Below are 17,135 nucleotides of genomic sequence, written 5' to 3' on the forward strand. Positions count from 1 at the left end.
CAGAAAAAGTTCCATTAATAAAAGATTATAGGCCTCAAAATATACCTTGACATTTAAATGATGTCAAATAGAATAAAGTTAGTAAAACTGATTTCTCAAAGAGTGAAAACAAATTAACAATCTTCTGTGATTTAATCACTTTCACTGATTCTTTTTGTTAGAAGATTTCAGTTAAATAGATGAGCAGCTTAAGAATCCTAATACAGGTTCCCCTAAATGCAATACAAAATTTATATGAAAACTCACTGTGCCTTGAGGAACTGACATTATTTGATTTTCCAGATAATAGTGACTTTTATCTTGAAAATTAGATCATTTAGAAAAACTTCATGTATGTATATATAATCTTTCCATGAAATGTATTCTAAATAAATAATTGGTACAGAAGTTACTCACATAAGACTGAAGAAACCTCAGCAGGGTATGGTAACTGTTGCAGAACAACGAACTTTGCATCTGTATTTCATCGCATTTGAAAGTCTCTCCTATGCAAATTCAACGTTATTCCCATTCCTGATACAGCAGTAGGTGCATAAATAGCCTGAGGTTGTCTGTCTTCATTTTCATATTGAAAGGAATCTGTGGTCCACACTAATGATAATTTTACTTGTTACAGTCATATTCTTTTGCATTCCAGTTAGGAACAAATCCAATTTTGTTACACAGACACTAGCTGCTCTGTGGTGACTGTCTGGCACTACTGAAAATCTACTGTGCGCTTTGTCGACTGGTGCTTGATCATATAAGAGAGGCTTGTCTGTTAAACACTATAATTTCAGATGAGTATTGCTTGTAATTTAAAAATGACGAATTCCTTCAGAGAGTCTTTACTGTACTTAATGGACCTACAAGTTGGCTGTAAACTATCTGAGGAAAAAGGAAGGTTGATGAGAGGGGAAAGAAGCGTCTGGAAACTCATACCATTGCACTGTGCAGGCTGGACAGGTTAACTCGCCACACTCGGGAGTATTTGCTGTCCCTCAATCACAAACTCGCCTGGGCTGGCGGCTAGACGGTTGTCAGTGGAGTCGAGAAGGCCGGCAGCTTCTGTGCGAGCCGCCAGGGCCCAAGGCCTGGAGCAGGGCGTGGGCCCCGTGGGTTTGGCCTCAGCTCAAGGTGGGGGAATGCGACCGAGGAGTCTTTCCTGTCAGGAAAGCGGTGCYCGAGGGAGAGCAGGTTGTGCGAGCAGGGCCGGGCCCCCACACTCCTCGCTTCCCGCCATTTTGCCTCGATGGGGAGCTCGCCGCGCGCGCGCCTCTCCCCTCACAGCCTGCCCACGCCCGCCACCCGCGGCGCAGGCGCACTTGGCCCTGGGCGCATGCGCAGGGCGGGGGGGGGCGGCCGCCGCGGGACGTGCGCAGGCACGGTGGGAGCCATGGTGCGCGGCACGCGTCGCGGGGCGGGCGGCGCGTGCGCGGCGGCGGAGGGCGGGCGCGGCGCGGCCCGCGCGTGCGCAGCGGGAGGAGGCGGGGTGCCCGGGCCCGGAGCGGAGTCCAGGTTTGTTGTTGTTGTCGTCCCAGCCCCAGCGGCTCCGCAGTTGCCTCTGCCGCCGCTCCTGCGCCGCCATGTCCTGCCCTCAGGAGCCGCCGCAGCACAACAACAACAACAACCCGCCGGCCGAGGGGACGCACACCGAGCCGGGGCTCAACAGTGAGTGCGGCCCGTGTTAGCCTACGCAAACGGGCGCGAGTTCGGGGTGGGGGGAAGGGTGTAACGGCTGCCCCGGGGACTGCGACCCCCTTCGCCGCTTCGCTGGGCCGGGACTGGTGCGGAGCGGGGCCGCGCGAGCCGCCGGGGGCCGGTGGGTTCGGCTGCGCGCGCCGCGGAGGTCTGAGGGGAGCCGAGGGTCGCGGGGGCTTCGTGACGGGAGCGGGGATGAAATCGGCGCCGTGAGGTGACTGGGGCCCGGGGGTCACTGCGCGCGGGACTGGGAAGGCGGAGGGTGCTGAGGAGAGAGGCGCGGAAAACGGGGTGAGAGCTGGGGTGGGCGCGTCGGGTGGGCCCGGCCGCGGGGCGAGGGCGGGAGGGCGCCGGCGCTCTCTGAGGCGAGCCGAGCCGAGCCGCTGGGCTTGGTGCGGGACGCGCGGGGGTCGGTGCCGGGCTGAGGGGAACGGGCCGCGGCGGGGGCGACCAGAGGCAGCGGTGAGCGCCCTGGGCCGGTGCCCGAAGAGGAGAGCGAGAGCAGGTTTGTTTTGCGGTGTAGCTAAGTTTATTCAATGGCTGGTGTTAGCAGCTAAGATGGGGATACAGCAGGGCAGAGGGAGGAGCGTGACTGTGGGAATGAGTTTATTCAGTGGCTGAGTCAATATCACTGACGTGAGCTATTTTCCTCTATATCCGGCATCTGTGTCAGCTGCTCTGCTGCATCCTTTTGTTCCCARGATAACACTAGTGTGGCACGTCGATGGTTTTATTTAGGCTGTGGTACTTATTTGGCTTCTTTCATGTTTTAAACAGCTCTTTAAACATGTGGGTTTTCTTGTTTGTCAGTACCAAGGATACTGCAGTCGGAGAAATGAATAAAATGAATTAATGATTAACTATCACCTTCATGGGTTACAATGAAGTTAAGTTGATGACAAAATATGTTGGCTAGCTGATCCTCTGTAACTCAGTGGAAATTGTATTAAGGAAGAATAAACCATGCTTGTTTCCTGAGACTGCTATTATGTTATAGTAATATTACATCTTATGATAACTATGGAAGTTTACCACAGTATGTTCCCCTGAGTCAAACGGGTATCTTTAGCAATTTATTCAAGGTTGTTAGCATATTTAAGTAACAGTTATACTGTGTTACATTTGGAGCATGTCTAATGCCTAACTTGATGCCTTATACTTAGTTTATAAATTGTAATCTTTGATGCTTCCTCTACGTTCCGGTATTTCCTTTCTGCTTTCTGTTAATATACTAACTTATTTTGTGGGAGATGTTAATCTGCTTTAAAATAGGAGCAACAAGAGATGAGTGTGTTGTAAGCCTGTGCAGGATCTGCCCACATAGATCTTGTTGCTAGATCAGCACATAAAGGCTTAGCAAAATCAATGTAAGATTACTTAAGGCAGTGAGCACAAAGTATGAGAGAAAATGTTGATGGTCTGCGCTCTGTGAACCAAAAAAATGCAACCAAGTGGCCCCGTGTAGGCTTAGTACTGCTTTCAGAAGTTTAGCCACTGCACRATGCTTTGGTGTTATAGGTATGTTTTCTGCTGTTATACGAGCTTTTCAATGAACCTTTTCAGGCTAATGAATTTAGACACTTACTCATTTTGTTTTGAATGTCATTTGTGTGTGTTTAAGGCTTTCATTCAAAGTTCTCCTAGCCCTTAAATCAAATGTCAGAAAACCTGAGACTGAAACTGGTAACTGAACTAGGTCACGCAAAAAAGGGTTGCTTTCTTTTGGAATCCTGAAAGTTTCCTGTATTTTGATTATTATGAAGTTCTGTTACAAAAAGAAGAAATTCTACCTTAGATGGAATACCATCTAGCTGTATCGTGAGAAATCTGCTAAATAATGATCACTGTGGGAACTTGAACAGTTGCCCCTTTTTTCTCTCCTCAATATATAATGGTGTATCTCACTGTAAAAGCATTATTTCTTAGCTTATTCAAGTTGCCCAGGACTCGGATTTGTTGTGAGCTATTTGTTTGGAGTATTTAAAAAGAAAAAAAAAGACTTTGAATTTCTTTCTCCATGCAAAAGTAGAATCAGAAACTGAGTAAATAAAATGTCACTCCATTTTCCCCAAGCATTTACATGCTATTGTTTGAACAGTCCATCAGTTATGAGTTTGTAGCTAAAGTTGTAAGATCATTCTTACCCTTTAGCTTTTTCTAAATATAACCAATGGACTAGATTATTTATGTTTTTTAAGAATCTGTCTGAGACTTTCATGGAAAAGCAGTTGCAAAGTAGTCTTAGTTAGTGAAGTTCTAAACTTCTTAAAATGGGTTTTGGGTTTTATATTTCGGCAAAAACAATGTCGTCATAGTTCCTAGGCATCTTCGCTTGCCTGAAAAAAAGTAAAGGAATGTTTTAAGTGTACATGGTAGTTCTGTAGAACTGTTCTGTAGAACAGTTATAACACAGACATTTTGATGAAGGTAAAAATTTGATACAAGACTAGTAAATAATTTCTTGATGTTTAAATTTCCTGTGAAATATTGCATTCAGTTATTTCTTCATTTTTGTAGATTATCTGGATACTATTTCTTGCTAATTTGAGAAAAAGTGAAATAATTTTTCTAAAACATCATTGAAATTTCTTAAGAATTATTAAAATGAAAAAAGTGAGCATGAAAAATAATTAGACTTACCTATTAACTACAGAAAAATATTCATACTGGAATATTTTGCTTTAGAACATGGACAAAGCTGAAATTATTTTGGAGAAAAATATCATTCATGTTAAAAGTTTTGGCTTTTTTTTAAGTATGTATATTATGTGAGTTGGGGAGGCTTGAGGAAGTGATGATACTCTTTACTGTCAAGTTGGAAATACAGTAAAATTAAGAGTTCTCATGTGAATGATTAATTCAGCTTATTTTTGAAGGAAGAGTGAGGCAAGATGCATTCTTTGTTACTTGGCCAGTGTATTCTCAAATGTTTTGCTGTGCTGCTGTTGTAAGAAAGAAACAGTTTTAGCTCYTTCAGTGAAGAGAAAAAGGTGACTGCATTCATGTTCAGATTTCATGCAGTAATTTCTACCATGTATTACCTAGACCTGGATTAAACATATTTAGAAGATACTGTAGTAAACCTTTGTCAACTAGGAGGAGACCTTCTGAGCAGGGTGTCTGARACTTAAGGTTTATTGGCTCCCTCTCAGAGACAGTTTGTGGCTGCTGGTAGGAGTGTATTACATGCTTTAGTTTGATGTCAGATTGAATTTATGTTTCCTTGAGTGTATTTTGACTCATTAGAAGTGAGGTCAGATGGGGAACGTGCTGCCTGTCATGTAAGCTACTGCTTGACTTGTTGGGACTCTTCATTCATAGTTTAATTTGACTGTTCTTCTTAGTATGGCTATAACACGTTCTAGATAAATGGCAAGTTTTCTGAGTCAAGAGTAAACTACAGTCAAGTATGTATTTGTACRTAGGCGTCACTGCAGATCTGTTTAGTAGCTGTGTACTAGAGCTACCAGTTCAGATAGTTTTCCAGTGGTCTTTTTTCTGTCTGCATTAGAAGAAATAGTCTCCCTTGCATGTGTGTGTTTGCCTTCTATTCTTTCAAGTTGTTTGTCATTTAACTGTGGTTTTTTTTTCAGTGTTAGATGTCTTGCAGATCTCAAGCATTATAATTTTCTCAATAGATGCAATATACTCCAAAATCGTTATTGGGAAGCCTATAGTTCTCTGGCCTGTCTATTAATTGCAGTGGCCACATGCTTTTCTGCAGGTGTGGCCTCTTATTGAAAAGGTGTTGCTATAAGGCAAAATGATGTTGCTGATTTGTTTCTTGTAATGTGGCCTTTCTTTATTTCAAAATATAGACATTAGTGACTGATCATCATTAATCAGCACAGAACGCAGACAATATAATTTTGGATTTATCTGACCAAAGGATGCCTTTCATAGTTACAGTTCATTATCTGAAAATTAATTGTATGTTCCATTATTTTCTGATGATGTTCTAAGTAGTTCTTTGTATTCATGGCTAAACCTTTTAATGAGCTATTTGAAAGGATGGGTACATCAAATATAAAGTTACTTAAGAAAACTGATGTGGTTGAGGACTTCCTAACAGAAACAACACTTAAAGACCTTGTATTTCCCTAACAATTATTTGACAAGCTGGAAATTTGTAAGGTCCTAACTGCAAATACTTGCTTACGTGGAGCTTAAGAAAATGGTTAAATGCTGTAGTTTTATAATATAGAAAAATGCAGTGTGAACTTCAGTAGCAAGTGCAAAAACTAAAAGAAAATCCTGCAACTGGTAGCCGTTTCAGGCAAATAGGTATGTTCTGATAAATAAACTGACTATACTAAAATGATGCCTGTTATATATCTTAATAAGACTGTTAGGATCACAGTTGGATAGGGAATATATTTAAATAACAGGAACAAATAGAAGGGTAGAGATCTGAGGGCACCCCCTCAGAATATTAAAAGATRTTTATGACTTAGTATTTCCAAAATATTTAAATTGAATACTGTTGTTTTTGAACATACTGGTAAAGATTATTTTCTGTTAATCTTCACATTTAAATTGACAAAGGGGGAGACCTCAATCAGCTGCAGAATACATAAAATTTTTTAGCAAATASATTTATTGCTGATGACACGTTCCTAGCTCTTCTGTCAGATCTGGGTGCATACAGTGATATCCCATATTTAGAATTATGGGAGAAGAACAAGCAGAATTCATCTCAAAACTTGTAGCCCGAGTAGGCTGTATGCAGGCTTCCCTAGCTGTGAATAAAACCCCAAAAGGCTCAACAGATCGCATTGAATTTACTATTTACAAGTTTTAGTTTTCCCATGTAACTCAAGYTTGTTACTTTGTTAGCAGTGAAATCTTTAAATCTAACTTTGAAATGTAAGTAATCRTAGTACTTTAGATGTGTATGGATGCATAATACCTGCCTTTAACTTCTGATAATTTGAATTTGATATGACCCACTTATTAAGGTTATGGCAGGATAGGTGGCAGATGGCACTGAATGGGAGATGTTTGTTAGAGGGCCAGGCAAAAGAAGTTGAATGAGGGCAGCTAATGAGAATGGCAGTCTGCCTGATGTACATGACTGGTTTAAAGATCATAGCCTTTGGAAGTGTCAGGAAGATAGCGTGTATTAGATTGAAGGTGAGGGGATTGTATAGGAAGAAGATTAAGGAATGAAAATTTCCTTTCAAAAAGGAATGTAGAACAGGGAAATGGAATAATTAGTGTAATTAAGTGATACGTAGATAGTTGAAGGTTCAAACTGCAGAGAGAAATTTATTAAAGCATTATCACAACATTAAAAGTGTCCCTCTCTCCTCAGTTACTGATTAGTTCAGAGGTAAATAGTAACATAACTTTTTAGCAGAGGTGGTTGTTGTTGATGAAATGTGAAGAAACATGTCACCCTTGTCTTCAGTGTTTGAGTTTGTTCCTCCCTCCCCCCCCAAGTATGGCAGTGTATGTTATCTGAATTCACCATATTTGTGGGTTTTTTTCTGTGTGTAATTGATAAACTTCAAATAGGTTTTAGTTTCACTGCTTTTAAYGAAATTACATCTGACTGGCCCAACAGGTTCCTGGGTGGAGTTACAGATGAACGGCAATGGCAATAGCAATGATAACGGCAATGGGAAAAATGGAGGTTTGGAACATGTCCCTTCATCATCCTCTATCCATAATGGAGACATGGAAAAAATTCTTCTGGATGCCCAGCATGAATCAGGACAGAGCAGTTCAAGAGGTAGTTCTCACTGTGACAGGTAAGGAAATATTTGCTGTCCTAAATATAAATTCTCATAATTTCTATCCTGTAGACATTAACTGAAGGATGTGTTTTTGGATTGGCTTATGCTTATCGTGCCCCAGTATTTGAAATAGTTGATGTGTCGTGATAACTTACTATCAAATAAGTAAATTAACTTGAAGCCTGTTTCAAAAAGCATGACCTGTTGTGTTTTTCCTTATGTAAGAGTGTTTGATCGGATGTAAAAGCTATTTAAAATTTGTTGCTGCTGAGTGAGTTGTGGAATGTAGTAGGCCTAAAGTATTTGAAAATAATCCAAACAAGTATTTCAAATATAATGGTTACTGTAGTGGAAAATAAAGTTTGTTACATCTGTATTGTTGAGAAACTAACTGTCAGTAGTTAAGTATTTTCCAATTCAACCAGAAATGTTAGCTGTCACTGTATAGTTTCTTTTTTCTTTTACTAATATAAGGTTTATTTCCTCCTATTTCCATCCACATTTTAAATGAACAAGGACATTCCATTTTTTCACTTAATTTTCCAGCTATTAACTTTTTGGTAATTTTTTTTGTTATTTTATAGTTGAAGTAGCATACAAGAAAGGGGAGGTATTTGGATTTTTTATAGAAACTTTATAAAGTTTCTGGTACACTTTGGTATTCCTCTCTAAAAGTTCTAAACCAGTAAGTTCTTCAGTGTTCTTTGAATTATTTCTAAAATACATCTTTTATGAAAGCTGAAGTCAAGTTAAAAAGTTGCCCTCAGTATTTTGGTGAGTGAGATTAGCATTGCTGCATCATATAGCATTTTGCCTTGTTCCTCATTTACCTTATCTACGGTTGTTTAGCAGTAATGCTTTTGTAGTTGATGGGTRGTAGTATGAAAAAAATGACATAATCCATTTTTCTTCAGCCCTTCACCTCAAGAAGATGGACAGATAACGTTTGATGTGGAAATGCACACGAGTAAAGACAGTAGTTCTCAGGTATTTTCTTTGTTAACCTTTACAAGTCGTTAACTTAMCTTTTTTTAATGTTGTAGGTGTTGTACATAGATAATGTATTTATACAGATCCATATCAGGAGTACTTGAGGGGTACAGCAAGCTCTGTCATGTATGGAAGGTTTTTAAAAGTTATGTATTCTACATGCCAAAATAAATGTATTAAACTACTGATTTCTAGCAAATTGTTGTTTTTTTTTTCTTTTTCATTTTGAGACACTAGTCTGGGCTGTTACCTGCAATAAAAGAAAAAAAGTTATCTAAATCTTGTTTGTTCAAAATCTAGAGCTGTTCCTTAACCATTTGGATAAGGCTGTTTGCTTACCTTGTACTTTGTTCTTACTTTTTTTTTTTTAAACTCAGTCTTTGTTATCGAACTGTATGTAATACTTCTCTCTGAATTAGTAAATCATGTAAATTTTTGTACCCTCAAGCATGTGTCAGTTTATATTCTTTTTTATTTTCAGAACAGTGTTTGTATTAAAAAAAAATCCAGAACAATTATTTTTAACCACCAGGTAGGGATAGTAAATTTTTTTAGGCTTCTTACATTCTTCATTAATTGAAATTTGACTTTTAGAGACTTYCAGCTTTGGAGCGAGGAAAAATGAGGCTCCATCTCTAAACTTGAAAAATACTGTGTTCAGTAGCGGAGATGTTTAACACTTTTTCAATTTGTCTGTGTCAAACTTGTTTTGCTTTTGAAATATAAATATTTCTGCATGAGATATAAAGATGTTCAGTTTATTGCTTTGTGGATAATTAACTCACATGATTGTGGGTAATCTAAACAATGCAAACTGAGAGGAGACTAATGCTGAACACTTAGTTTGATCATTTAATGGAATTTGCTGACTTCGGAATATAAATAGAAAGCAATTCTGAAAGAATGAAACCTTGCATTAAATTTTGTGAAAGAATTGGCACAACAGGAGGACTGTTGCCTTTCTTCTTTACAGAGAGCCATAACAGTCTGAATGAAGTCTTTGTGGTCTTCGGTTAGGTCTGCCATCTCTCTTTTCTGATTGTTCTATTTGATTATTTCAATTACTGCAACTCTGATATAGTTCTTTAATGTTTTAGTGATACAGTTTAATTTGCTAAAGATGACTCAGGAGACTGTTTTTTTGCTCAAAAGGATTTTGTTTTTGTACCGATGCCATTTCATGTTAGCCAAAGAAATGATGTTCTCCAGCTGTCTTAGCTATTCTTTCTTTCCTATATGTTWACACATCAGATATTGCACATAATGATGTAACTTTGGATCAAAACAATTATGCAGAGAACTTGCTTTTGTTTACTGCATCTGGGACCCACACAGGAGAGGCCTCTAGTTACAAGTAATATTTACTTTGAATGCTGTAATAACTCCTTTAAAACATTTTTTTTACTTGATTGTTTTTTTTTACTTTTCTCCACATACTCTATTGTTTAAATCAAATACAAATAACAAAAAATATAGTACATACAATGATGTTTATGTCCTGGATAAAATGATATCATCAGAGATATACTGACCTATGCAGACCATCCTGCTATCATAATAAAAWCTCTTCTAAATAATCCTGAGACCAAGAACACTTGCTCATTTATCAGGTGCCAACATTTGATGCTTATCATTTTAGTCACTGCTGATGATCTTGATTTAGTACTGTAAGAAATAGCTGACCAAGTGTTATAARGCTTGTACTACGTATGTTTGCAGTCTGAAGAGGAAGCGGTGGAAGGAGAGAAAGAATTGGAAGTTTTGAAGAAAAGTGCTGACTGGGTATCAGACTGGTCAAGTAGGCCTGAAAACATTCCTCCTAAGTGAGTTAAACTCTTTATTAATGAATATTTCTTTTGTATAAAGGAAGGAAGAATCATGAGTCATACATGCATGAAATTATTCTGGCCCTCCAGATAAGACTATGTCATAAAAAAACACATAGATTTTACTTGGGAAGGCAAAAAAAAAAAAAAATCAGTGTAATTAAGTATGAAAATCTTAATAGCATCAGAATTGCCTTTTTATTGAAACTGATATAAATCTACAGTGAGTTGATCACATGGTTACTTTACAAAATTATAATTATTGGGAGAGCTGGGTACTTGGAGCTGGGATTCCTGGGATTTATTCTTGGCTTATTGAATGGAATAGTGTTGGGCAAGTCTCCTAAATTCTCTGTACCTTTTTTTCTTTCTATGTAAAATATGTAATGTTCATCCACGGAAGGGGAAACGTTGAGATCCTTGAATGCAAAGCATTTTTATTAAAATAGAGGATGCTGTCTATATCTGGCAGACTTCTGTATCTCTGTTTGGAACAAAAAATGAGGCTCTTGCTAACAAATCACATCCTGAAATTCCCTCTCTCGGACCTACCTCTCTCTTCAGCTACTGCTCCCTTTGTCTCTATACTGTCTGTGTAAGTGGTCTCTCCACAATACCTCTTATTATTCTCTTTGAGCCCTTACTCTATGTAAGAGGTCTCTTGCTTTGATCTCTAGCTCTTTGTACTTTTTTTTTAAAAAAAAGTTCCTACAGAGATCTATGCATTTGTGTGCAAAAGAAAAAAAGAAACAAACAAAAACTTGCTAAATTTTCCCCTCCCCTTCCCCTCTTCTTTCAGGGAATTTCATTTCAGACATCCTAAGCGTTCAGTGTCTTTAAGTATGAGAAAAAGTGGAGCAATGAAAAAAGGTGGCATTTTCTCTGCAGAATTTCTTAAGGTTTTCATTCCATCTCTGTTCATATCTCATGTTTTGGCTCTGGGACTAGGGTAAGTATTAACCTAATTCTCACTTCAAATTTTGCATCTGACTGCTTTTCCGTTTTGCTGGTTTTTCAGGGGTTTACTGAAAAAGGTTTTACAAAGAATAACTAGATTATTATTATAACTTGCTCAAACTAATTTCAAATTTTTTGTTTTTGAAATTCAGGAGAACTTTGCTGCAATTACGCAGCCATTTGTATGCTTTATTCCTGGAGAGATTCRAGTTTCTTATATTGAAAATGCATAGATTATCATGAATTTGGAAGTAACCTTTGTCATTTCTGACACGAACCATTTGCTTATCCAGCCCTTGTACTTAAATCCTTCCTGTTATAATATAGGGAAAGTAAGAATAAAATAGGTGGAAAACTACTGTAAATTTTGCCAACTGTTACTAGAACACTTTGTACAACTAATGATGCTGAAGTCCTATATGTATGGCACGTACTCTGTAATTTTCAATGTCTAATGCTACAATTGTGATATTACTCAAATTTAAGTTTTGAAAACTTAAAGTAGATATGTAAAATATTCTACGTATCTTGTGAGATCAGTTTCTGCTCTGCTGAGCAATATTTTCAGTGCCTGTGTAATCCAACATAATCTCTGAGTTTAYGTAAATTCTTACTATGTTTATCCATTTTATATTCTTCTGTGATGGGGGCAAAGCTATGTACTCATAAATGTGTTTTTATTTGTTCCTGGGGTAATTCAAGTGTCTTTTTACATTCTTGTAAACTATTGGCTAAATTAGTAGGATGGAATACGTGAAAGTGTCAGAAGACATTTGTACTATAGCAATTGTGTTAGCTATAATATTGTTTATTTCTGCGGCGAGTTAAATCTTGCCTGGGTTTATTTGTTAGTCAGTATTCATTTAGGTCCGCATCGCTTTTAAAGCTCACCTTCCTTCATTTATAGGCAGTACTTTGTTTTACCATAATACCTCAGGTGTTGCTCAGCTGTTCAGCAGCCCCACGTACCCATTACTCTACAACGGTACATAGAAGCTTTTAGACTGGGGTTTTCAAATGAGCTCGGGACAGATAGAAACAGTCTTACTGGGTGTTGATAATATCTCTGTCTGTCTAGGCTTTTCTGAAAATCTTCCTCTTTATGTAATTTTATATGGGAAGTGAAATCCTCTGGAAGATTCTCATCAAACTTATTTGAAAGACAAATTAGAATAGCTGAGTGCGTGAGGACTGTTTCAAAAACAGGGAGTAATTCTGTGAAATGCGATATGCCTTATACTTTTTATTTCAGCATCTACATTGGAAAACGACTGACCACACCTTCAGCCAGCACTTATTGAAAGATGGAGTGCAAAACCTGGAAATCCACGTGACCTGTGAAGGTGTTACTGTCTCATTTAGTACATTTGACTTGAGACCATTTTAAGCATGACCCTGACTTCACCCTTTCTTTACATATCCAGGTTTTTGCTAACTCTTGGAATTCAGTATTGTGTTGGAACTCTGTTGAGGTGGTGTTTCGCTATCTACCTTCTTTTCCTTTTTCCTCCCGTTCCCCTGCCTCTTGGCCTGCAAGACACGTCAGAGTTGCTGAACAGAGTTTACAATTGTCTATATGTTGCAAGGGCTTCTCAATGCAAAATGCCACCAGCAAATTTTAATTTTATCAGTGATGCTGTTGCCTCTCTAGTGCAACCTGACTTAAATTGCAGTTGTGCATGGTATAAATGTTGACTGTATTATAGTGATTAAAATTAACAATCTCTTCAGAAGAAAATTATTGATTGAAGAATTTTTTTTTTTGAAAAACAAGCTCGTTGTAAACTAAGAAATCACTGGCAATAAAAAAAATATTTTAAATTAGCTTTTGGGGGAATTCACTTAATCCCTTATTGGCTAACACCATTTAATTTGCAGGAGGCAAAGACTGCATAAATTTTGAAGTAGGATAAGTAGATCCATCAGCATATTTTAATATTAGGTAATTGTTGTAATCTTGTCTTTTCTATGAAGTCAGCTCCGTATTCCTGGTAGGAAAACCTGTCTGATGCCTAGAAAATATTAGAAATATTGCGTTGTTTGCATGTGAAGAAGCTTTTCTTTTCCTTATCTTTTTCTTAAGAGAAAATCTTCAATGTAAAATTTTCCTTCTAAAAGTAGTTTTAAATTAAGGAAAAATCCAACAGCTCTAGGTATAGTAAGACTCTGTATAAAAGGATATGATTCTTTGTTGTGGAACCATTTTACAATTATGAAGATATGGCAGTTTCAGAAGTTAAAGCGTTTGACTTATCTTTTAAAGGGGACAATCTTGCAGGCACATAAAGATTCAGAAGTTGTAAAGTTCTGAAATGTCTTCTGCAAATGAGTTTTCAATATTCCTATTTCTCTTTGTTTACTGTATAATTCCCTTTGGGGATATATGAAATCTGAAAATCTCTTGTGATGTCTCATGTTAGATAGAATTTTCACTAATGTTGTTGAACTTTTATCTTAGGGAACATTCAGCCTTGTCCTCCTTCAGTGACACTTTTTTCAAAATGTGAAGCTTTAGTACCAAATTGTTACAAAGCATTGGGGCATACATGTCCTTAAATAGATTTTATTGGATTTCAGAACATGTAGCATGACTCTGAAGGATAGAATACTCTGGGTTTTTTTATATATATATATATAAATATAAAAAAAAAGTATATAGACTTTAATACCAAGTATTTAGGGAACCAATACTAATTTTAAAGCTAGTTTAAATAAAAACTTTAGTAGGTTGACTCATAGAAAATGTTAAGAAACTGTGGTCAGCCAGTTTGGAAAAAACAGCTACCGATAATTGTTTGCTTGCGTCAGATTTTATAGAGTTGATTATTTGATACAGCAGTGATCGCTTGAAACAGTTGATGTGTAGAGGCTAAATCCCAACTGAGGTTTGATTTAAAAGAACATAACTCCCAGGAAGTAAAAAAGTTAAGTGTAAACCTACTGCTAAGCTGTATTTATTTTTATTCTCYACTTCTGAATGCTAGTAGAGAATACTTTTGGGGTGAAAGGGCAGTCTAACAATTCTGTTGAGACATCTGCTTTTTTCTTCTAGTTGTGAATACTGGTGGCACATGAGTTGCCCATAATTGCTATTTGTTTCAAGTGTGGATACTGGGTTTCACCCAAAGGTGGGGGAGGGAAGGGGGAAGTGGTGAACGGTGTTGTAGATTGTACCAAGCACATCATTTTAGGGTCCTACGTAAATTGAGGGGAGGGTAAAAGGCTGAAATGCTTTCAGTTCTAATTATAGCACCTTGTTTTGTATGGAAATTGGAATAGTGGCGAAATAGATTTATACTAAGTAAGCAGTACTTTCATTAAAAAAAAAAAAAGATTACCCCTTTAAAGGGTAATTCATCTACAGCGTATTTGATAAATAATTTTACAAACTAGTGACTGGAGTATCAACACAGCTTAGGTAATAGTTGAAGGAGCCATGAAGTAAAAAAAAAGATTGTGAAAACTACAACTGAGGAATGGATACATGATCACTGTAACACTTGCTATTATACAATGCAGTATTTATTGATTCCCTACTCTAAGCTTTGGATGAAAGTCTACAACTTCTAGTTTTACCATGAACAGAAACAGATTGTTGTATAATTTGAAAAGGGGTTTCAACTATTGGTAGTTGAAGTTTTAAGACAAATGTTGTTTAAAAAAGCTTTATACCTGTTTACAGTTTTGGAAAAAAAAATGCAGGCTTCATTTTTCTTATGTTCAGTGAAAACTGGCCTAAAATATTTGTAAATAGGATCAAGAAAAAAAAAATGCATAAACTCGCACATTAAAAACGCAGCAGGCTAATTTAACTGCAGTAAAAGCGTATTTACTTATTGTTTTAAGAAGTGAAAGCTGAAGATTGTTAAAAATTCAATTTTTTAATTGACATTTGTTGAACTATTGGAGTTAACTGAGCCAAAGTGATTATGCATTCTTCATAGATTAGTTAGCACTTTGTAACATTATATACAGTTTACAGTACATGTATAAGTTGTAGCTTTTAAACATTTTGTGCCATTAAAGCTCTCACAAAACTGGTTGTCTGAAATTACTTCATGCTGCGCCTCTTTCTTTTTACTTTATCTCTTCCCCCCCACGAAAAAAAGAGGAATGTTTTGTATAATGCTTTGTAAACCTATTGTATTCTAGGTTATTGGAACACTGAAGCTGTTGTTCATAGACTGAACTTTTTGTTTGGAAGATTGCTTGGGGTTTTTCTTGTTTGGTTTTGTTTAGAGTGACTTGGGATCATCAACTTCTTGTTCTGAAGCACTTTAAAAAATTTGCGTTGTCGGCAGAGTATACCTGCACCATTTCTTCCAGTGTTTTCTCAAGAAAAACTTGTTAAACAAAACAATAGAATGGCGTATTAAATGCAAAGTAAAATTGGTGAGATTTTGTATGCTAGGTCGRTTGTGTTTCCTTGTATTTCTCTTCTATTTCCTAATAAATTTGCAGATTAAAGAATAAGGAACATAAACTCTAGTTATTAATCTGTCTCCATATTCAAGAGCACTGCTTATTTCTAAGAGTGCCRTGGTAATGTGGGAGTAGTGAAAAGGGGATCTTGTCTGCTATAAATTCTGAATGGGATCTTTGTGATACTTATTGCTGCTTTTAGTCATCCAGTGATTTTTGTGTATTTTTGCTATTAAAATCCAGAATATGTTTTTGAAAGTGAGATTCCCCTTCCCCCCCCCCCCCCAAGAGGTACAAATCTTTTAAGTCCTATTTTCAAAAAGCTTAGTATTTAGGACTTCCAGTGAAATTTGGGTTTGAATTCAAATGCTTTTTAATTTTTGGTATTTTGAAATTACTTTGTAGAGCAGATTTTTTGGTCAGTGTTTATCTGCAGCAAACTGAGGTAGAAAGACGTGCATATAGTAAGTATCAGAGGAAAAAATGTTCATCACACTTCAAAACTTTCAGTTACTTATAGTACAGTGTTTTGCAGAAGAATTAAATTTTTTCAATATTACATAAGCAGCAGATCTTTGCACTAGCACGATTCTGTGCTATGAATAATATTTTGATTGAGGTTTGAGCAGTCCTGCGTACTTTGTGTTTTCAAACTTACCTGTGTGTGTATGAAAAGATTTGAAATTATCTTAAATTCTGTGCTTTACGAAAAGAGTTCATCTGCATAAAAATGTTCTTACATAAAAAGTTTTTTCTAAAAGTCAAATCCTGACTCTGTGTGTCGGTGGGAGCTTTGCCTTGTACTTAGCTATATGTAATGGTCCTTCTGATGGTCTAGTTCTTGAGAACAAGATGAAATGAGAGGACAATGGAACTATGTTAAACAGATRCATCATTTATTGCTTTCAGGTGCTACGACACAGGCATAAGTTAATATTGCTTTAGAAGCAAAACTATAGCCTTAAGGTAGTCCTAGGGGAAAGCTCATGCTGGATATAGCAAATGTCCGCGTGAAAAAGGAAAAGCTAAATCAATTTCTGTTTCATTAAATCTATCTGTGTCCTGCACTGTATGTCAGCTTGGGCAAGAGCAGCTGACTCAGCCAAATAAAGCATGATTAGCCTTGACAACAGGGGGAGAGCGAGTGATGGTTTTCCATTAAGCAAAGTAAATATGACTTAACTTTTTGAACTACTGTTATAAGGCTGAGCAGTATGGAAACTAGCATTTTCTATTTTAAATCCATTTCCTAATGCTTCTCTGATAACACTGTGGAGTTTGTAGGGAGAGGTATTTCAGTTTGTTTTGGTTTTTTGCATTGGTACTATTTAACTTGCAATTTGATATCTAAAGAGAAGTTAATGAATCTTAAGAACAAAAATGGTGCCATGAGTGCTTGTGTTTGTTTATATAACAAAGGGGAAGAGTTCAAGTTCTGTTGTAGTTCGGATATATTATTTAAGACATAGAAGGACACATTCTTGCAAAGATTCCAGTGTGTGGAGTTGTGCTGGTGCTCCCG

The 17,135-nt window shown here is 37.3% G+C and overlaps 1 protein-coding gene across 1 annotated transcript; it reads left to right on the forward strand.

Moving 5' to 3' along the window:
- The first annotated feature begins 1,439 nt into the window (after positions 1-1,439).
- BNIP3L (BCL2 interacting protein 3 like) lies at positions 1,440-15,228 on the forward strand. The gene is made up of 6 exons (XM_085301037.1): positions 1,440-1,650; positions 7,247-7,433; positions 8,333-8,405; positions 10,128-10,231; positions 11,034-11,183; positions 12,444-15,228. The coding sequence occupies exons 1-6, from the start codon at positions 1,566-1,568 to the stop codon at positions 12,490-12,492; spliced, it is 648 nt and encodes a 215-aa protein (XP_085157163.1). The 5' UTR covers positions 1,440-1,565; the 3' UTR covers positions 12,493-15,228.
- Positions 15,229-17,135: the final 1,907 nt, after the last annotated feature.

Source organism: Rhea americana, unplaced genomic scaffold (genome assembly GCF_003343005.1).
Source record: "Rhea americana isolate MKP2758 unplaced genomic scaffold, rheAme1 scaffold_171, whole genome shotgun sequence".
Classification (NCBI taxonomy): domain Eukaryota; kingdom Metazoa; phylum Chordata; class Aves; order Rheiformes; family Rheidae; genus Rhea; species Rhea americana.

Coding starts and splice junctions, on each gene's coding strand:
- BNIP3L (XM_085301037.1), top strand. CDS start 1,566: ATGTCCTGCCCTCAGGAGCCGCCGCAGCACAACAACAACAACAACCCG. Junction 8,406..10,127: donor GTAAAGACAGTAGTTCTCAG/GTATTTTCTTTG, acceptor GTATGTTTGCAG/TCTGAAGAGGAAGCGGTGGA. Junction 11,184..12,443: donor GTTTTGGCTCTGGGACTAGG/GTAAGTATTAAC, acceptor TTTTTATTTCAG/CATCTACATTGGAAAACGAC.